Source organism: Pelmatolapia mariae, linkage group LG7 (genome assembly GCF_036321145.2).
Source record: "Pelmatolapia mariae isolate MD_Pm_ZW linkage group LG7, Pm_UMD_F_2, whole genome shotgun sequence".
In the NCBI taxonomy this organism is placed as follows: Eukaryota; Metazoa; Chordata; class Actinopteri; order Cichliformes; family Cichlidae; genus Pelmatolapia; species Pelmatolapia mariae.
This window is the reverse complement of record NC_086233.1, coordinates 55,171,447-55,194,229: the sequence shown is the minus strand read 5'-3', so window position 1 is coordinate 55,194,229 and position 22,783 is coordinate 55,171,447. Positions and strand designations below refer to the sequence as shown.

The window sequence follows — 22,783 nt, the reverse complement described above, 5'->3', positions numbered from 1 at the left end:
CACCAAGCAAACAGCTCAAACTAAGAGGGAGAATGTCAGACTTTCATTTTAATGTTTTTTACTGGAACATTAAGTGCTGGATAACAAAATTTCAAATGCAGAGATAATAAAATTAGAGATAAACACATCAGTGTCACACTTGAACATAAGAACATTAATACAGGAATTGCTGTGACCAGGAAAATGGGTACAGTAAGGCTTCTTAAAATAGCATGAATTTACAGTGCCTAACAAGTGTATTAGACCACCTGCTATAAAAACAAGAAAACACTAATATCTTAGAAATTTGTCAAAAACTTGTTTAAACTAAAGATTACATTGCTATTTATTTGACAAATAAAAACTGAATTCATGTTTTTATACCCAGACAGAAAACTTTGATTGCATATTAGTAATAGCACACAGTGGGCTAGAAGTTAAAGACTATAATTTGTATGCAGCGAAAAGAGCATCTGGTCAGCCAATTACCATCTAATGGCTGCTCTTCATCCAGTGTTAGCAGTCTTTTTTATCTGCACCCTGTCTTAGCAACACATGCAAGTATAGTCAACCATGTTCACATGCACTTTTCATCTTTATTCAAGCCTTCTAGTTAGAGAAGTGGCCTTCTCTCACCATGTGCAATGCACTGTACAATGAACCCCTTTATTTCCCCGATCAGCTGGAAGTAAGGGTTCACATCCTGCCTTGTACTTGTTCTCTATCTTTTAGTTAACCACCTCCTTACCAACCACTCCCCTCTTTTCATCTCCATAAAATAATCCTATCCTTTTTGTTATATAACTGGGCAATTTGAGTTACCCTGCTCCAAAGAAACTTCCTAAATAAAGACACCACACTGGGGAGGATTAAAAAAAGAGAGGGGAAGTAAAAGGGAGGGCTGGAGAGGGAGCAGATTCCTTGCAAACTAATGACTTATTCCTGAAGATCAAAAAGGAAAGACTAAACAGATAATTCCCAACCAAAGATACTTAACATTGCATAGTCAGTCTCCCACTCCTCAGCTAATTCGCAAGGGGGGTAATTAAAAGAAAAGCTATGAAAAACACTCAAACATGGACACACAGGCACACTGGCGAGCATAGTGCTGTGTGGTGGGAGGCGTGCCACACGTGGCTTTGATAGCATGCGTCTTTTATCCCTTGGCAGCTTACTGCCTGGGTAAAACGCATTTACAATGTCAATAAAAACCAATTTTAAATCATTTGCCGGGCATTTGAAAATGTACCGCCTAAGGTGCTGTGACTAACACGTTTCCCCTGTCTTTCTTGCTACATTTCAATTTATTTATTTTTTTACATACACAGACGGATGGATGCATGTATGAAAACACAAGAATGCACACCTAAAGATGTACACAACAATAAAAGAGAACGGAACAAATATAAATGCTGTAAAATCTGCCTGTGGGTACAAGACTGCTCATTGTGTCATGCCGTTAATGCGTCTAATGTCTTTTACAGAGACATGGATGAAGGTCTTTATTGCTCATTTAATCCATCCAAGGCTGATGGGGGTGTAATGTAGGAGGGAAAGCAAAGATAACAGTGGTGAGGGAAAAAAAAATCCTGTAACATATTGATATTTTAACTCTCCGCAAACACCTACACAAGAAATCTCACACAGACAAGACTGCGGACCCACATAAACGCACTCACAGACAAACACACACATACAGACACCCAACTATACATGTTCCAAAATGCATGCGGAGAGCCATTTGTGCATCTACACCTCTGCCACTCCTTGTGAAATTGATCACTAAGTGGTCACAGGAGTGTGCACTTGATGAAAACTCAGTTCAACCTGTTCTAATCCCACCTGCTACGGTGATCTCCCACTGCACTTTTGCTAGCAGCTGTTCTCTGTGACTTTGTGTGTGAACGTGGATGCTTGCTGTGGACAGTTTTTATGGTAGAGCACCCTTTCTTTGACTTTTGTTCAACTTGCTATTTACAGAAGAGGCGGGGAATCAAAGACCTACAGAGCAAGTTCCTCTCCTCACAGAGAGGTTTACTGCACCTGAGCCTAAAAGCCCAACTGAACCTCAGCAGGGGTGCTAATAGGCCTCCTTGACAGGTGTGTGTGGGTGTGAATGCTTGAGAGAACGACAGAAGGGAAATCACAGATAGAAAAAGAGAGAGCGAGTTTTTGTGTGGTTTAACCTTTGAAAGGCTCAGAATTGTTCATGGTCTAGTAACCATAATGTCATGGCACATTTACTTAAGGCAGTAATTTCTATACCAGTCTTCTTCTCTCTTTTTTTCTCCAACAAGCAATATTTTCAACACGCATACACACTATATGGATATAAGTGTGTGACCTATGCAATTTACTCCTCTCACAAGAACCTGTGGGTATTCACAATGGATGCTAGTGTAATGGGGTTTTAAATGTGGTGGAGAGAAAAGTGGCTCCCATCAAATTAGTCTTCTATTCGTTCCCACTTAGAGTTACAATAGCCATGCCTCGTCTCCTCAGCCAGGATTGCCTCTCACAGCTCAACCGCAGGCTCTGCTCTTTGCAGAGCTGCCAATGCTGCAAGCCTAAGGATTTCAAGATACGCTGCCCAAAACATATATAGAAGAATGTGCATTTAACCATTAGAGCAGACTTGACAAACTTTTAATTGGTGTGATCAGAATGCAATAAAATATTAGAAATGTGAATACAAAATGTGTTAAAAGGTTATTGTTTTTGAATGCATATGAGAATATTATAACATAAATAATTTCTCATCAGTCTTGCTTGATATAATTTTCTCTTGGCTATACTGACTTTTTCTCCTCTCTGTCTGTCTGACCCACTCATTTCTGTTGTTTTTTTATACTGTTATGAAAATGATTGAAAAGCAAGTCAACACTGGCTTCAATATCTCCAACTTGTATTGAGCATATTGTCTGCCCAAAGTTTCTTGCCTAAGGCTCAGACTCGCACCAATCTCTCCTGGCACTGCAAAAGTTACTATATATATATTTATACAGATAGCAAGGTACTTCAGAAAATACGGAAACCATTGGCTTGTTCTTATATTCAGTGATCAGTGTTAACAAATCATCAAAAATGTATTGCTTTCAGGTTAAAGAAAAGTCACATGTTATGTTAAACTTAACTAACATTGGTATCGCTTGACATCATAGAGCAGCATAAAATGGACTAGGATTCTTAACTCCAGAGATAGCAAAGCACATTCATATCACTTTTCAAAATAAGACAATACCACTGGATCAAGTATGGCTCTTCTCTTAGAAGCTCTTCTCTAAGAAGAGCTCTCCTTGGCTCTTCAAAGAGATTCTTACTCTCTCACTGAAGAAGCTTCTCGGATGAGAGGTGAAACGTCTTCAAGCAACTTAAACAAGTCCAGACGCTTTTCTTTGCAAACTCCTTTGACTACAATGACCTGGATGACTGAGAACCTTCACAGACTCTTACTCTCTTTATTGACTAGAGCTGCTCTGAATGAACTGTAACAGCCTAGTTATTAAAATCAATAGCAATGAGTACAATTTCTCCATTTCAGATTGACTCTTGACTCAATCAATAGATATCAAATTACCCTTCCTCTTGAGTGCATAATCTTCATCACAAAGAACCAGGTTAGACCCTGAATATGAATCAGTGTAGAACACGTAGAATACCAAAAATAATGAAGGAGCTCATTGAAAAATTGCACAATAATTAGTAGCTGCAGTCTTCAGATGCATAAATCTAAAGAATGCTTTAATACAATTCATACAATTTACTTTAATGCAGTGAAAATGCTTGACGAGTGTAAAATAATGGTGGTTGTAGCATGTAAAGAGACGTGACAAACTAAAGCCAAAACCATTACAATGCACTGTGGATGGGGAAATTATCATCCAGAACAGCCTGTATGGATTTGCAGTAATGCTCTAAGGGGTTAAGTTAGCCAAAATATTTTGGCCTAGATTTGGCACCCAATCCTAACCATACAAAAACATGAACATGAACACAAAAGTAAAGAGCAAGTGGAAACAAAAATCCAAAGATGGCACCAAAGTTAATGAAACACTTGCTGAGAATAACGTGTGCATCTTATTTCATTACTAATTGACACATCTCTGTAGATCAGAGCTTATGGTTTTTGACACTTGCAAAATCCTATAATGTCACTGTATGTGTTACTGCTGACAGACCTCTCTTGCTGACACAGTATGCACCAATATTACCAGTCACCTGAGAAAAAGTTTTCTCATTATTTTTCAACTAACACAGTTATAGAATGTATACTATCTACCTTAATTTCAATCCAAATTCACTAATGTCTCTCCTAAAGATATAGACTGTACAATGTAGTGCACCTTTGTGGAAATATCTCAATTTATTTTGTGTGTGTGTGTGTGTGTGTGTGTGTGTGTGTGTGTGTGTGTGTGTGTGTGTGTGTGTGTGTGTGTGTGTGTGTGTGTGTGTGTGTGTTTGTTTTTTTTTAGATTTTGAGCAATGGTTTCCTTTTTTCAGTTTTGAGTTTTCTTTTTTAAATTTTAATTTAAAGGTATTTTTTGTCACCTGCATATATATTTTTTCCTTCTCTGGGCTCCTTAGGTTTCTAACAGCTTAGTTACTGGCATGACAGCAGTGTTACTATTCAGTAGACTGAAGATAATGTAGGAATTGAGCCAAAAACTTGCAGGGGGAAAAAGGCTTGTAAACACTTTTTGGGGACATTTTGAAGCCATGATGAAATGAGGCGAGCAGCACACAATATTTAATGGATTCAAAAAGAAAACACCAAACTGCTAAAGGGAATTGATATTTTATATTTCCAACTAGTATACTAGAAAGAGGTTTAATCTTTATTTCTTTTTTTGATGACAGTCTGCCTCCTTCGCTGTAATACAGTGGTAATTGTTATAAAGCACATACTGCAAAACTACAAATTGCACAACTCATATTTTGATCTGAACAATTATGTTATCAGCTTGGATTTTTAAGAAACATTAAGATATAGCGTTTTATTGCTGCTTTTACTATAAACAAATAATAAATTGCATTTAAAAGATAGGCATTGCCACTGGTTTGTAAATTCCTGCTTCAAAGCTTTGACCTAAGCAGTTCTGGTCTTCTAAAACCAGACATCAGAATTTTTTATCTGACTGACAACCAAGGACACTGCTCACTCAGTCACAAAGTGGCCACACTCCATTGCAGTGACAAACCCAATGCACATATAAAATCTAGCCAAAACTGCAAGACACATTTGTATTTATATCTGTGTAGTATGGTGTCTGTAAAATGATTGATTGTTATCATAAAAAGGCACTTTCAATCGTGCATTTGCACCACCTTTTGAAGCTTTTGTAAATAAGCTAGCTTTCACTCAAAGGGGATGTCTGAGTTGTCAGTGTCAATGTTAGCATTAGCTAATTTCTTCTGAGAAATAATACACGACTCCAGCTGGAGACGCATGAAATGTAGCTGTCATTATAATTTTTATGGAGAAAATACTAATTTTTTCTTTAGGTAGTGGGTTGGTAGTGCAAGAAAGTAACCAATATCTCCCTTTTCACAAATGTTAGCCTTAGCTAATTTCTTCTGACAAATAATACACAGGTTCAGCTGAAGCCACAATTCAAGTAGCGATCATGAAAGTTTCTGTGGAAAACTGGTGGTCGGTTGTCTACCTCAGTGGTTAATTGTGTCTGAGCCAAGGTCTGAGTAACCCTCATCATTCAGGCTACTCACATGGGCTCTATACTCCGACCAAGTCCATTGCACTATTCTCAAGCACTTTGCACCCCAATATGTGCCTTAGTATTGTATGTCTTCCTCCTGTTTTGTATATACTCCTCTTGTCTGTTATTTATTCTTGCTGTCCTACTATTTATATTTTTGATGGTGTGGAGCACCCACAATTTTGTTGTACATGTACAATGACAATAAAATGCTATTCTATTCCATTCTTTTTTATCTGTTATCTTTTAATAACCATACATAATAGTTTCCATTTAAATAGAATAGGGTGTAGAATTTGTTCATGTACTCATGTACCAGAAGATATCCCTACAAAGTAATGACTAAAAAGTCATCATTATCTTTTTGTGAAGGTTTTCTAGTACTATATCCTGCCTTAACATTAGGCAGGACACCCTTGCTATAGAGCAAGGGTGTCAACAATACGGCGCCCGGGCAGGAAAAGATTTAAAGCTTTTCCTGCTGATAAAAACCTCCTCCAATGCCATTTATATGACACAAAGTAATTAAGCAATTTTTCTGGCTTTTAACAATTAAAAGCCAGAAAAATTTCTGTTTTTCACTTTCTGCTATATAAATTTCAGGTTTTTTTACAATTACAGTTGTTTTTTTGTTTTTTGTTTTTTAAATCTGGACAGTCTGGGCAATGAGCTACCAGAACTTTTTCTCTAATTTTACACATTTATTTCTTAAAATTTATGTCGAAAGAGTCATGCTAAAGGACTTTTTTTCTTTGTCACAGCAGCCTTTTCTTTATTATGTAGAGAAACAGTTGAATATGTAACTCTTTACACTGACAAAAAGGGGGATTTCACTGGTCTAACCCACTTAAAATGAGAGTGGACTGTTTGTGGCCCAACAGAACTGTCTTTACCAATGTCATAGACCAAATAAGTAGTGTCATTTTGCTATACAATTCTGAACAATCAGACTGTAGGCATCGGCCCCTGCTCACCATTATAAAGATGCAGTTTAAGGCACTTGCATGTTGTGTTTACTTTTCAGACCCATATTATATGAAATCTATAAAACAGAAAAGCCTCATTTTTCAGTTTAGTTTTTGTTCCAATTTAAAACAAATTGCATCTTCTAGTCATGCACTTCTTGGAATATTCATTCTCTTCTTGGTATATATGGCTACAATGTGGGTCACTGAACTTTGACACCGAATTAACTGCAAACCGTTTGTGGCCTGTAATCCTATGAGACAAAATGTAATCGTAAAGGGATTTAGCTAAAGGAGACTTAAAGAAGACAGAAATATGAAGATTTATATATATGCCTATTTTTGCCTAATACCCTGTTTCAGTAGAACGGTATTAGTTGGCTTCTCCATTAAGTCAAATTAAAAAAAAATTATATGACTAATTTGCAATTGCAACATAAACTAAAAAGAGAAGAAAGGGGGGGGGGGGAGAAAATGACTCACCATCTTCAGGATATGAGGAGTACAAAGATGTATGAAAGCCAACTGATGTTGTATGCATAATGTGCCCTGTAATTGCTGTACTTCCAATAGTCTCTTCAATTCAAGGGTGAAGAAGACAAATTAGCTTGTTTATTGGCAAATCCTATTGTTTCCTAAGAAACAACCCCATTCCTGAGAAACTTGGTCCTGGCAACTTGATACTTGCAAACCCACACTCAATACAGTCATGCAACATCTGAATGAGTTAGGATTAAGAAAATCCTGCTGCCCTTGGAATACCAGATCAGCTCAACTTGTCTGCATGCGAGTGTGTTTGTTTGTACACACACGTGCCTTTAGACGCCCATCGGGGTGCTTGTAGATAAATGGCCATTTGGTATTGACTTCAATTTAGAAAATGCTGCCTTACACTTTCCACTCTGTGAAACCCAGGGGCACCCGGGGGGAAATCCAGAAGTGATCTGCCAAAGGAAATGTATTACAGAGGGTCACTAGCTCCAGTTTAGGGGATTTACTGTACTCTCACACACACAAGCACACAAAACACACCTACATATACACATAGCACAGAGACCCTTGTCATGACAAACCCTATGATCTGTGTTGAGAACACACTGCTCATGCTGTCATTGTTGAAATACGGCAGTGACAGAGTGACTTAGTGTGACAACGGGTGACTGAAGGCTGGCCACAGGCAAATATGTCACAGCCAGTTTAGGCTTCACATCACAACCCAGTACAAGGTTTAGTTTGGCCTGCATGATTCAACTGAAGATGCATACGTGGCAGTGGCCAAGTCTTTAAATGGATGAAAAGATATAGGTTGATGCTGGACTTGACAGTGGCCACAAGCCAAACCACATAGACCTTGTGATTGGAGAGCCCAGACGGCGCCTACCATGTGGCTGGCTTCTCCACAGAGAACACAAAATGGGTGTTCAGAGAGAGAATTTTATTGCAATTATATTCACAAGAAGATAGACACTTCCTCCTCAATCTGATGTCAGTGGGGAAAAGAGTCTCCCACTGCCCAAATTTCAATCTGCTTAGATATAACACACACATACACACCGTCACACTCACACACACACACACACACACACACACACACACACACACACACACACACATACACTGCATCACTTCACGAGACATCAAACATTGACAAAGTCCCTTTTTAGTGCTGCCCGTTGGCACAGTAACTCCAGGCTAACGAAGTCACACGCTGGCAGAATATTAATAACAGCAAGCCAATCACCGAGCTGCATGAGGCAAAGTTATTTGCATATGAGAGGTGCGGGAGTCGATCCAAAACACTGCCTTCATACATCTCCAGCATACTGGGATGTGTTTTTGTGTGCATACTTCAGTGTACATTTGCCACTAAAAGGGACAGGTAAAAATTTGGTATGTGACTTATTTATAAGGATGGTCTTTCTGCTTGTTTTGGCTATTGAAATACTAAAGGAAAGGTCTAGTGTCACTTTCATCAAATAAGTACTAATAATTTCAGTACACAGTGCTGTTGAATCTTTCATGGCAAATAAATTTAATTCCCTAGTCCTGCATGATGAATAACAGCTCTGGCTTTAAGGTTGTGGCCCAGTGTGCAAGGCTTTACTTCAGAGTATTTGAGCCTTTCAACCAGTGTGGCTCACCAGTCTTTTAAATCTGAATGAGTAACACTTCTGTGGGTTTTGTGCAATACACAGCAGTGCAGTTAATGACCAAGATCATCCGTGATAGCTCTAAGTAGCATTTTTGAAGACATAAACTCTCACCCACCCGATTACAGAAACATACCAAATGAATATTTATGAATGAAAGCCATCAGTCTGCAGACAATGAGAGCTTTGTCCAGAAATGCACTCTTTGCTCATTGGAATAAAAATGGCTAGGGTTTATAGTTGGATTTGGCAGGTGGGGAGAACGCTGTGTTCCGGTGCAGCAGTGCAGCATGAAAAAATGACTGTTTGAAATGAGTACTGTTATGATCTCTGTTCCAGTTGACTTGATTTTCTTTTACATTTTTTTTATTTTTGTGGACGGACTATGGTCAGCTGACCTCTGCTGGGTCTGAGTTTACTACTTTTTGTGGACTTACATGAGCTGTCATGGTTATTTTCTAAACCCTAACCAGAATCACCTTTATAAAGTATAGAATTGGAATTTGGCAAGTGAACTTTATCAGCGTAACTGACTCGTAAAGCTTAAAAGTTTGCCCCCAACCAGGGTTTTAAATGCATTTTCCCCCTGGTAGTTATATTCACAACACTATGCTTACTTTTGCAAAATTATCACAACAAAATTATGCAAAATAATCTAAATTATATTTGAATTCTGAATTAATTTAGTGTCAAGTCTCCTATATTGTCTCCTACAAAGAGCCTTTCAGTGACCATGGATACACTACCATGCCCCAGTGCAACACAATCACTGTAAAATGTACTGCAAAATACACAGTTTGGCTAGTGTTTAATGTCCTGTTTAACTTTTATATGATATCATATCATGTCTGTATGAAGTAACCAAATAACTTTGGCATCATTTATAAAGCCACTGTGCAATTAAAGCATGAATTAGGACATTATATGTATTATATTTCCAGTGAAAAGTCTCTTGCTGAGCATTTCCTACCTTAAATAAATAACATAGTTTTTGTCTCCTGTTCTTTTTTCCTTACATATTTCTCCATCTCTGTTAATGAAGGCACTACATTAACATCTTTTCTTCTTGGAAAGTAAAGTCTTCAGCCAGCAGTTTTAAATTGCACAGAAGCAATTTTTTGTTTGTTCATCTTTTTTGAAGCATTACATTTAAAATCACCTAAACCTAAAAAAAGAAGAAGAAAATAAAATAAGTAAAAGTTAAAATTACTCAATTTGGGCTTCCTCATCCTGCAGTGCTAGTTAAATGCGGAAGTACCATGGATAGAACTTTATTGATATTTGTATTAAGAAAGCAAGAATTAAATAATGTATACAACCAGGGACATGTACTGATTTAACTTGAAGGACTATTAGACTACAACCCGTAAAAATAATCTCACTTGACGCTGTATTGTATTAAACAGTTGGCCAGATTTAAAACACTCACTAGTTGAAGAGGTCAAAATACTGGTCCTGATCATTTCAGCCTATTTTGCCCCTGAGAATTGGTACTGTGATTCAAACCTTACTATGTCAATTGCTGCATTAATTAGACACTAAAATATAATGAACATGCAAACATAAAAACACTAAAATCAATATGATTTATTGAGCTGCAGTTCTGTTAATATCATCAGCCTCAGACTGGATATATCAGTACGAGTAAATGAGTCACCAGTCTGCTTTCTAATTCATTATGAAACAACATGAAAATGCAGTAAGGAGTTTAAATCACTGATGCACCTAATTTTCATTGTCAAAATTTTGTTATGCCTGATTTGTAACTCCCCGTTTCCAAAAATATTTCCCCAGTGTAAAATATAATTAAAGCAAGTTATAATGAAATCGATTTAGAAAAAATGGTCAATTTTAAGTGACATTTTTGTTTATAAGTACGTTTCTCATTTTTGTGCAATTGTGATTAAAAAGTTTGGGACAACTGGAAAGGTTTGAGCAAATTGTGATGCAGATCTCTCAACCAGACAAAATATTTGCTGCAAAAAAACAAACAACAACAAAAAAAAAAATATTAATTTAAACTACAGTTTAGTGTTGTTAAATGTGAAGCAGCACAGTCACAATGAACTTTTAAAAAATGTATTCCTGCCATTAAATTCAGTATGAGCATAGGATTTTTTAAAAACCAGAAGATCTTAGTTTCATGATTTCACACTGTGTAATGTTTATATTGTGCTATTTAAATAAAAATAAATAAATAAGGGAAGAGATATGTTTACCCTGTTTATAAATCATTAAGAGTTTGAGTGCAAATGTTTTATTTTTATCTTTTATTTTTGCACAACAGCCAGTTGGCTAAATTGGGCACCAAAATAATCAAAATTATTTGAATTTTTTTCTTTTACATTTTTTTGCATTTTCCCAATAGTACTGCTGACTTAACAACATAAACTATGCCTGCTGTAGAACCCATTGCAAACAAATTACCAGTACCAGCTATTGGAAGTAGGCATAGAAATTCATAAATTTAGAGAGTGTCACAAAACCACTAAACCATATTGTAAACTTTGTTGTATAAAATTGGCTTAAATGTTATTTTTAAATAGTGTTTTTTTAAACTAACTTAAACATAATCATACACGCCAGCAGCAACAGCATTAGAAAAACATGACCCGTCTCATATTAAGGATTCAATGTTTTGAAAGAAACACGCTGTATATTTTATTTAATTGTAATTCTGTTTGTAGATTTCCCTTTCACAATCCTTAGTGAATGAAAAGGGACCACATACAGTTGTTAAAGACTCCTATCAATATTTGAACAGCACTAGCTGCAAGTTGTCCTGCCTGCGGGACTCCTGGGCTTCTCAGCTCTGTAGCATGTAACTTATTGTCTAGTTTTCTTATCTTACCTAGTAAGGTCTTCCACCAATCTCTAAATTAAAAAACTTATGTGTTCCCACTGAAAATAAATTGTCCTTTGGATAATTGTAGGATCTACTGTAAAATATATAAGGGCCTTGAGGCAACTGTTGTTGTGATTTGGCGCTATATAAATAAAATTGAATTGAATTGATTTGAATAATACAGTCAAGAATAAATATAACTCACATTTAGCCATAAGACTGTTCATTTGCCTTTTGAGAGAGTTCACAAATAGACATAAATATATGTTGATCATCTTGCATTCCTCCAGCCTTGTTCCTCTTTCCATGCTGTCGAATCACTGAGTGAATTCAGCCCACAGTGTGGGAATCGGTATATCCTGGTGTGAGTCAACTCTCCTCAGACTGTGGGTCGATGGTGCTGACTGAGCCAGGACAGCTAATAAATCACCTCCTGCTGTCCTAAAATGGCGGGGTTGTGATTGGGAAGGGGAAGGGAGCCGTGAGCAAGGGTTAATGAATACAGGCCACATCGATCTGCTTCCACCGGCCTTCTCTCTCACACCATCCAGTGCTCTACTCTCAGGCCAAATGCTGCTCCAGCACTTTTATGACCTGCCACACTAAGCACGGGCTGAGTTGCGAGGAATACACAGAGGTAGGAAACATCGAGCACTAGTAAAATGCAACGGTAATGGTTAATACCATCAGCTAATTACAAGTTTTAGCTCAGGTGGTAGCTGTAATTACTAAATGAGGTAAAGCTGTGTGGTTCAAAAAGTTACAGAAAAAGTTAAAGCAAAGAATTTTAACAAGAGCATTATGCATGTGTTATAATTTCTGCATATTTGAATATGCATGGGTATGCCAGGTTCCAAATAATGAAAAGCATGCAAACCTTTGTGCAGACACCTATGAACTCTCTAATTTGTTATCAGTTTGCTGTGACTGTGCGACTATGCTAGGTCAAAATATTGAATATGCTGTCCATATGAACAATAACCAAAGTAACTGCATAACATACTGTGTCTGCACATGTCTGTGTTAGTGTCTGAAGCCTTAGTGACTGGTGGTGACTAAGGTAGTGTTAGCATTAGCAGTAGCACAATTGGCATCAGCCTATCAGAGTTTTTAGCAACAGCATATCTGTTTGGTGCTTGACCTAGGGTTCAGCTCGCAATGACTGTCTCCATCTTTTAACCCTGCAAAAGGAGCAACTGTTACCAGTCATCATCTTTCAGTCCACATTAAGTTAAGGGACTTTTATAGTCTGGTAAGAGCAGCAGAGTTAATGAAGTGACAGCATTGCTACAGATGACTTGAAGCACATTCAGAGCCACCTAGTGTCATAACTTGAACCTTTGGTGACGTTCGGAGAACCCTCATAGACTGATTGGGCACTACATTTACACTAAGTCACAAACACTTATGCATCAATAATTAACGTTATGCAACAACCAGTTTGTCCACTAGGATGATAGGAAGTTGCTTGTTCAGTACTGACCTGACACATTGTTGTCATTCTGTTATATGACACCCAGCTTTTAGGCCAACACATATTTGCACATTCCTTTTATCTGTGTGTTGCACTGCCCAAGACATTTCATGGACTGTATTCCTTGTTCTGAGACTTTCTGCAGTACTGAGTCTTGTCTGTCTTTAAACCTCGTAAATAGCTTTTTTCTCTTTGGGGTAATACGGGCCAGAATATTGCTCCCCTTTTCCATGCAATGACTGATTGTAACTGGGTGGAGTTTAAAGTTTGACAGATCTTGCATGAGAAGAGGGATTAACCCTGTGCATTTTTTGTAATTCAGGGACTACCTCAACAAATATTTAAGAAAGATCTCTGACACAGCTTTAGAAACCATACATGTATGCCCAGCTGTGACTGAACACATCAGAGGATAGCTTTGTGTTTCTGATTACTGTACATTCTAGTAATGTTTCCTGCGTGTTTCTATGTTTGCTTCAGTAAGCAAAGCATATTTTTGAATCACAGTTTTTCCATGTAGTGCTGATATTACCATAAGGGGATGATTTGTTGTGGTTATGCTCAGAGTTGTTTAGCTCTCTTCTCAAGATTCCTTATTTTTAATTCTTTGAAGATCTCTTTTGAAAAAGAGATTTTAATCTCAATGAGACTTTTGAATTGGATAAATAAAGGATAAACAGAACAAAAACAGAATAAAACAGCAAGTGGTCCTTAAGCGGATATGCAAAATAAAATGTCTAACATTATATGTTAGTAGTATGCTTAAAATATAAGGCTACTGACTGGCCTCCATTAAGAAAAAGAGCCTACAAAATAACAGAATAATGAAGGCAATAATGACAGTGCATGACAAAAGAGATCAATACATCTGTGATCAGTGGGGAAATAGTTTCTGATTTACACACATATTTGCCTCATTAGCCACTCATGTCATTAATAACTACGAGCCAAAGCTTAACAACTCATAGCTGAAGCAAATTATCTTGGAAAAATGGTGCATGTCCAAACCTGATATAATTTTGACAGTTATTGACCAGTCACTTATTATATGTGTGTTGGACATAATATAAATGTGCAGTGCAAAGACCTGAAAAACTTTGACAAGAGCCAAATTATTAAGGAATGGGTGGGAGCACCTCAGTGACAGCACATTTTGCAGGGAGCTCCCAGTCAGCAGTGGTGAGAACTGTTTACACCAACAGAGATCTAAAAGGAGCTCAGCCCTGAACCAATGACAATGTGTTGGAAAATGTGCTGGGCTTTTCACAAATTGCTGTGTCTCAAACTCCCAACTTCCAGGTTATAAAGGCTCTGCTGCTTATCCAGTGGTGCCAGATCTCCTGGCCACCAGAGCTCCTGCAGATGTATATTAGGTGTGGGCAGTTGTAGTATTTCTGGTGTGCACATTGTCAAAAACAAAACACAGACTCTTTACTTAATTCATTCCTGTATAACAGACCCTATCATTTATTTTAGGGTCTAAAATGTCTGTAAAAATATTCACAATCTCTTATTTGAAGGATAATAATGAAATAGATGACTAATTTTTTAAAGGGGTTAGGGTTAAAATTTAATTATGTTCTAACAGAGTAAGTTATATCTAACTACACTTTAATCAGACTGCTTATGATGTACTGCACACTGTATTTTTATTTGCAGATGGCAGTTAATTCTGGACCCAATTTCACATATTCATAGGAAGCTATGTATTCAGCAACTGTGAATGACATTAGCCTAAAAATATGAAACAATATAAACAGATTAAAAAAAAGAAAAGAAAAAAAAACAGACAGATGACAAGAGAACCATAATGACATCAGGACACAACATCATATATTCAGTGTTCTAACTGACCTTTCTCTGGCCTCTGTAATAGCATTAACACAGCAGTTAAAACCATGGCCATCAATTATCTGACCATCCTTGTTTGCACCATCCTTAACTAATAGTTTATCATTTCCGCATGCCACTCAACATGCTCTTCCTCTCTCTCTATTTCTTTTTCACCTCCAAAGTTCGCTTTAAATCACAACATCTAATGGGAATAGAACAGGCGCATGAGCTGCATTTGGCACATTGTTGAAATTCTCTTCCAAGCTACCTGGCTTGTTACCTCTAGAAACACAGATGCGAGTGAGTTTTTTTTCAGCCTTTGTTTTTTATCTGTTATTCCAGTCCTCTCAAAGTCATTCTTTGATGCATAAAACAAAGTGAGATATAAGTTTCATTTATTCCCTTTGTTGCTCATACAGTGGTTTTACTCCTAAATATTGTAGGGCGATGAAGGACAGACATGATGGTTAAGTTGATAGCATTGGCCTCACTCCTTACAATTTTGTGATGACAAAAATATAACAAATATGTGTGTGTGTGTGTGTGTGTGTGTGTGTGTGTGTGTGTATATATATATATATATATATATATATATATATATATATATATAAATAAAAACACAAAAATAAGAAATGACATACAATGTGCATACATTTTGTTGCTGACATGTACATAGCAGTGATTTGCTTAACAGTGTAAACATGAATTGGGTCTTACCCATACCCATGCATACTGTATCCATGTGCTTTCAGTTTTCTGCAGATAATTGTTTTTTGCTTATGACACGAAGAATTAGAATAAAACTGTTGAAATTGAAATGGATCCACTCTTTACTATTTTATTAATAACTATCCAAAAGATAAAGCTGAGTATTATCATTTATTTAGTGTGATATTTTATTTATGTTTACATATGTTAAACAGGGGACCACATATAAACACAAACATTAAACCTTTAGTATATTTATGTAAATTACAGCTTACATCCATTTAATTTATTTATGATTTTTTTTCCTCATTATGGTTTAATACATGCGCAAGTTTGTCAACAGCGTCTTAACACGATAAAATGTTACATTTATTTTCATAAATTGGAATTGACTGTACCTTTTTGCAGGTATGGTGCCCAACAGCAATGTGCGTGTGTAAGGATGGGGAGGAGGAGAGAGGATGTGGTCATTAACCAAAGGCAGTGAGGGAGACTCCTTCTCCTGCATTCAAATGATGCTTAATCCAACACTATCAACACGCCTCTCGTACCTCCTACTCCTCACTCATAATCCTCATCTTTCTTTTGCTCCTGCTCTTGTGCCATTTTTCTTAGGAGACTACAGTGCAGTACTTTCCCTCATCCGTCTCCCTCATTCTTCTTCTCTATCCCTATTTATCTCATTTCTCTCCTCTTTCTATAGGCTCCTTTCCCCTATTTCACCAAGGACATGAATATATCTCCTCCTACCCAGCCCCATCCCCCCCCCCCCCCCCCCCCCCCCCCCCCACACACACACACACACTCTCCTGGTAAGTCTCTTTTCCTTCTATCTCTCTGTCTTTCTCTCATCATTCCCAGAGATAACTGCGTGCAAGCGCTTTCATCTTTCTCCTCCCTGAAGAGAAGACTGCCCAGCCGACAGAGAAGCATAGTCAGCGTTTCAGTCCTTTATGATGTCACAACCCCCCCGATCCAATACCCTCACTTCCAAAACACCCACACACATAATACGTCCACACAAGTGACACAATAAGAAAGTCAAACCCATCATAAGAAAACAACTCTGTTTATTTCCGGCTTATGGCATTAATAACAAGTGAGGAACACACTCCTAAAACTGTGCCTTACAAGATGGACAGCTGCATCTCCACTGGAAAACTCTGGTGCACTGTTTCGCTGATGAGACAGAGATAGAGAGAGAACTAAAGAAACTCTAAAGTTAACGTAGAAAGTCTGACCATTTGTCTCTAAATCATAGATCGGAATGCAGGATTTTTTAATTTTTAACAACTAGTTGTGAAGAGCTGTGTCTAGACAGATGGCAGGAGAAGGGACGATTGGCACAGGTAAAGTGATCCAGAGAGCGAGAGGGAAGAAAGAAGGCGAGGGACAGAGCATGTGAGAAACTCTGACACAGAAAGAGAGAAAGAAAGAAAGGAGAAAATGGTTATTGTGAAGGGAGGGAGATGGGGGAGGAGGGGAGGTTGTATGTGTTAATACACAGGAACACTGCATCAAACCAATGCACTGCTCTGAGGCTGGCTGAGCAGCTATGAGGAGTGCGTCAGCAGTACATTCACGTTCCCACTGAAGGACAAAGGGAGGGGGCAGAGCGAGCATCTTAGCTGCCTGCAACACCGACACACATCGAAGGGGGGGAATAGAGAAAAAAGAGAGATTGGAGAATAAACAAGAAGAGGAGATGTGGATTAGAATGCTGCTCCTGCTGTTTCTCTGACGGTGGGCTGCCTGTTAGAGCGCTCGCGTGCCTCTCCATCTCTCTCTCTCTCTCTCTCTCACACACACACACTCTCCTTCGCACACTCTATCTTTTTCTTGCTCTTGATCTGTCAGTGGTTCTCTCATTCATTCTCTTTCGGTCTCTCTTTCCCCCCTCTTTCTCTCTCTCTTCTACTCTGGCTACTGCAGTAGTCCACCAGCCAGCCGCAAGTCTGACAGCCACACACATGGCTAACTGCCACAACTTACTACCTCAGTCCTGGAGAAAAAACTAACAAAAAAGCAAGCAGAAGACCACTGCAGGACGCAGCCTGGGGGACAAAGAGCAAGCGGAGAGAAGGATCCTCAACACCATTCTCTGCTTATGGATACAGATACGGAGCCCACTTCCACACACATCCTTCAAGCGTAATCCTCTCTGCATTCTCTCATTGCAGAAGAGGACAAGAGTGCTCTCTCTCTCTCTTCCGACAGCCTTTTGCGAAGCTCCAACAGTGCAGCGTATCCTCTTCTACACCCCCCACACAGCGCCACCATCTCTCCCACCACCCCCAGCCCCCCTCCCCCCAGGAGGAATAGACGGATTACTGCTAGCTGTGCACACAGCAGCCTGCAGCTGCTCTGACCAGGGCCAGCCCAACATTGGGAGGAAGCAAGAGGAACACAGAGGAGGAGAGGAGAGGAGAGGGGGATGACTGTGCCGGGAGTTCTTTAGCCTTTTTCTGTCTCTCAGTCTCTGTCACAACAGGGCTAATCAGCGACCGACAAGCCCTTGGCAAAGTCACAGTGAGGGAGGTCTCTCACCCAAACAGGCGACCAGCCGGACGAGCCAGCACATGTATCAGGACCTGACAGAACTGAGGATTTTTATTCATTTCACTTGGTCACTTCTTCTCTCCTCTTCTGTCGTGTTTAACTGCGTTATGGATCGTTGTGATTTATCTATAGTGCAGCTGCATTTTGGAGTCTGCTGCCTGGCAGGGGGACAGTTGGTGGGGGCAGAAGGAATTTGGGCACCTGCTAAGCCTTCATGGCCTTACTGCTGTCTGTGAGTGTTTTCCATGCTGCTCTCTGTCTTTAATATCAGGAGCCATTTTGTACCCTTGGCTAATAGAGGGCCACACTACTTTCTTAAAAAAGGAAAAAGAAGAAACCATCTATCTCATGCCATTCTGTGGAAAGGAATTACACATGAATGCTGTATGTGACTGTTGTGCTTAACATTTGGAAAGAGGCAAAAAGGAGGACTTTCAAACTAATGAGGTACGTCACTGAGACTGTTACTCAACCTATTTCTTACATTGCTGCATTGCTTTTCTTCTGTTTCTTCTCTTGTATTAATCTCTCTCACTCTCTCTCCTTATCTGTCCTCCTTTTTTTTCCCTTCATTCCCTCACACAACAATTTTGATGCAGCATCTCCCTGCACTGTCGATGGAACTTTGGAGCCTTGAGTTGCTCCAGCCAGGCTAGGGTGGTCTGTCGTTTGGTGTGTGCCATATCCCCCCACCATGCAGAATAATGAGCCCTCCACACCATGAGTCCTCTGGGCCAGGTTAGTGTGCAGCCTACCTGGAATGCAGCCCTGCTCGCCGTGCTTTCCCTCATGGTGCCTGCCTTCACTATGTGCCAGTCCACAGGCCCTGAGTTCGGCTCAGCTAAGCCACAGAACTGTCCAGGTGTGTGCTCCTGCACTAACCAGCTCAGCAAGGTGGTGTGTACCCGCAGAGGGCTGATTAGGGTTCCTCCTAACATCCCAGCCAACACCAGGTACCTGAACCTAATGGAAAACAGCATAGAAACCATACAGGCAGATACATTTAGACACCTGCATCACTTGGAGGTACTACAGTTGGGCAGGAATGCTATCAGGCAGATTGAAGTGGGGGCCTTCAATGGCCTAACCAGTCTCAACACCCTGGAGCTGTTCGACAACAGACTGACAGTCATACCTAGTGGAGCTTTTGAATATCTATCAAAGCTTAGAGAATTGTGGCTTAGAAACAATCCCATTGAGAGCATCCCTTCTTACGCCTTTAATCGTGTCCCCTCACTCATGAGACTGGACCTGGGAGAGCTGAGGAAGTTGGAGTACATCTCAGATGGCGCTTTCGAGGGCCTTCACAACCTGAAGTACCTGAACCTGGGGATGTGCAATCTGAGGGAGTTTCCCAATCTTTCACCACTGGTGGGATTGGAGGAGTTGGAGATATCAGAGAATGTTTTCCCTGAACTGAAGCCTGGAGCATTCCGTGGCCTCAAGAATTTACGTAAACTATGGATTATGAACTCTGCCATTACTATGATTGAAAGGAATGCATTTGATGACATCACAGCCTTGGTGGAGCTTAATTTAGCCCACAATAACCTGTCGTCTCTCCCCCATAACCTCTTCACCCCCCTGCAGTATCTGGTGGAGCTACATCTTCATCACAACCCATGGCGATGTGACTGTGATGTAGTGTGGCTCTCTTGGTGGCTCAGAGAATACATTCCCACAAATTCCACCTGCTGTGGACGCTGCCACACTCCAGTCCACATGAGAGGACGCTACCTGGTGGAAGTTGATCAAACAACCTTTCAGTGTTCAGCACCATTCATACTTGATGCTCCAAGAGATCTTAACATTTCAGCAGCGAGGGTGGCAGAGCTTAAGTGTCGCACAGCTGCCATGAGCTCAGTACGATGGCTTCTCCCTAATGGAACTGTTTTGACCCATGGCTCGGCTCATCCAAGAATATCTGTCCTTAATGATGGAACACTTAATTTCTCCAATGTTCTCCCATCAGATACAGGTGTTTACACTTGCATGGTGAGCAACATGGCAGGAAATTCCAACGCCTCGGCCTACCTAAACGTCAGCAATGCTGAACTTAATACATCTAATCTGTCCTACTTTACCACTGTAACGGTAGAAGTTTTGGCGCCCACAGTGGAGGAGACCCCTAAACCCAAGCCTACTGTCCCTGCATCACCCTCTGTATTTCAACCTGTCTTTATCTCCACACCTACTGTGCTATTTCAAAACACTCAGACTCCAAGGCAGGTATCAATTCCCACTGCCAGAGTCCCTAGTGAGCCAGCTGCCAGCCTGGATGAGGTGATGAAAACCACCAAAATCATTATTGGGTGTTTTGTTGCTGTTACCTTGCTGGCAGCTGCCATGTTAATAGCGTTCTATAAGTTGCGCAAGAGGCATCAACAGAGAAGCACCGTGGCAGCAGCCAGGACCATAGAAATCATACAGATGGAGGAAGAAGTTCCTCCTGTTCCACCGCCCACATCTGGATCTAGTGGCTCTGATGACACAGGTTTAGTACTGCCTACACTGGTGGAACACAACAGCAACACCTTTAAGCCTGGGTATGCGTCCTCCTCATCCCGCCAGGGCGGTTACGGTGCCCATTGGACTCAGAACAACTCTCTTCACCGCTCTGTTAGACAGCATCACAGCCACATCAGCACCATTGCTGATCCCTACGTCATTAAGACTACTCATGGCAAGGACAAGGTTCAAGAGACCCAAATCTGAGTAACGCTCCCTATGGATTTATGTCTGACTCTGTCTGAACCTCTCCCCTCATCTCTGCTCACCAGTCCATGCAATAGAATGCACAAAGAACAGAACGGTAACTTTCTTTTGTACAGAAGTGCAAAACAGAGACATTTTTTGTTTCTTGTACATGCCTATACATAAGTATATAAATATGAAAAAAATAAATAAATATATATAAATAAAACTACCGTCAGGCAGTGGTGAGACATGCAAATTATATTAGAAAAGAAAGTAATTTGAAACTATTTTCTAATAACTGGTGACTTCTATTTAAAAAATGGATAATTAATTGCTTTTTTTTTTAAATGAAAAAAGGAAAGTTGTGATGTCTAGCATAGGAAAAGAGGCATTTAGTTTGTTTTCGACCATATTTAGGAGGCAGTAAGAAGCTCTTTGCAAAGGCACCAGTTTCTAAATCCAGCCCCAAATGGAAGCTCCAGTTTTAACTGTGCCAAATATTATATGCAATAAAATGGTATTTCCAAACTAAGGAGTTTAAAAACACACAAAGCAAATTCTAGATAGATACAAACATTTGTCCAATAGCAGCATAATGGCACAGATAGATTGTGCTGTTCAGTAGCTATCAGCCAAATGCTTTTGGACTGCAGTGAAATTCTGCAGCTAAGGTTTAACCCTCTGTTCGCTGGAGTTCAGCTGCGTTTATTTGACAGCGCCAGTGCTTCTTAGTTGTAGCGTATCTCAACATGTTTATTTAGTGTGCACATGATTCCCCACTGGTTTAACTGGAAAACGTGGAATGCAGGCTAATAACAGTTGTTGCAAATATGTTGTTCTGTTATTGTTTGCATTTTGTATTATTTTTTTCCCTTAGGTTTTGACATGCTTCTTATTGGCTTGTGTAGTGTTTAGGGCTAATTTAGTAATGCATTACAGCAGTTGCCTGACTTGTCTCCGCAAGGGCTCATTCCGATGCTAATTTTTCAAAGGAACAGACATGTGGTGAAGTGATACAGGGCTTTGCTGACCATTCTGCTTTTGGAGAAAAACAAAGAGGGTTGAGGTAAAATGAATGTCTGATGATACCGGGACTTTTCCATGGACTACATCGAAAAATTACTTTGTGTTTCTTTTTCTTTTAATGTTTTATTTTTAGCAACACTATTTTTATGGAGAGACAAAGGAGGCTATGAAAAATAAAATCTTTGGTTTGTATTTCTCTAATCAGAAACACTTTCATCTAATGTTTTTCTTTTTCTTCTCTCTGAAAATATTTCCATTTGTGTGTAAGTTGTTTAATCGTAAAGGCTGGAGGTAGTATTGTAAATCGTATCTTAGCCAACACCCCCATCTTACGGTCCTATGCATTTACTTAGTGTCTGCATGAATGGGTCTTTAAGTAACTGGTGTACAATGCTGCATTATACCCCACAGTGGGGCTCTATGCAGGTCAGATAGGCTGTTGGTCTTTGATGCCTCAGCTTAGTTCTTAACATTGATTTCTCAGTGACTGTGAAGGGGAAAAATACATGTATCCCACAGTTCTACGGTTTGTGGGTTTCTTTTCCTTACGCATTCATCCGCAGGTCATACCTCTTACCTGAATGTGTCATTTATGGAACAAAGAGAAAAAATATTTGGGGTTTTTAATGATATGAGTCCAACATTATTTTTCTTCAGCAAAACAAGTATTGCATTCCAAATGCAGTCTCAATACATCACTTAAAAATGAGAAAGCAGGCATATTTTTAGTTTAGTTTTGTTTTTTTCTTTTTGCAGATGCTGTATGTGTCAGTGCATTTCTGAGCAATCTGGTCTTGACATCACGCAGCTAAAAGGCCAGCTACCATAAATAA

General features: G+C 39.4%; 1 protein-coding gene across 1 annotated transcript; it reads left to right on the top strand.

The window, feature by feature from the left end:
• Positions 1-17,247: 17,247 nt before the first annotated feature.
• Positions 17,248-22,478, top strand: lrrc4.2 (leucine rich repeat containing 4.2). The gene is made up of 2 exons (XM_063479802.1): positions 17,248-18,674; positions 18,827-22,478. Exon 2 carries the CDS (start codon positions 18,948-18,950, stop codon positions 20,940-20,942), a length of 1,995 nt encoding a protein of 664 aa, XP_063335872.1. The 5' UTR covers positions 17,248-18,674; positions 18,827-18,947; the 3' UTR covers positions 20,943-22,478.
• The last annotated feature ends 305 nt before the right edge of the window (positions 22,479-22,783 follow it).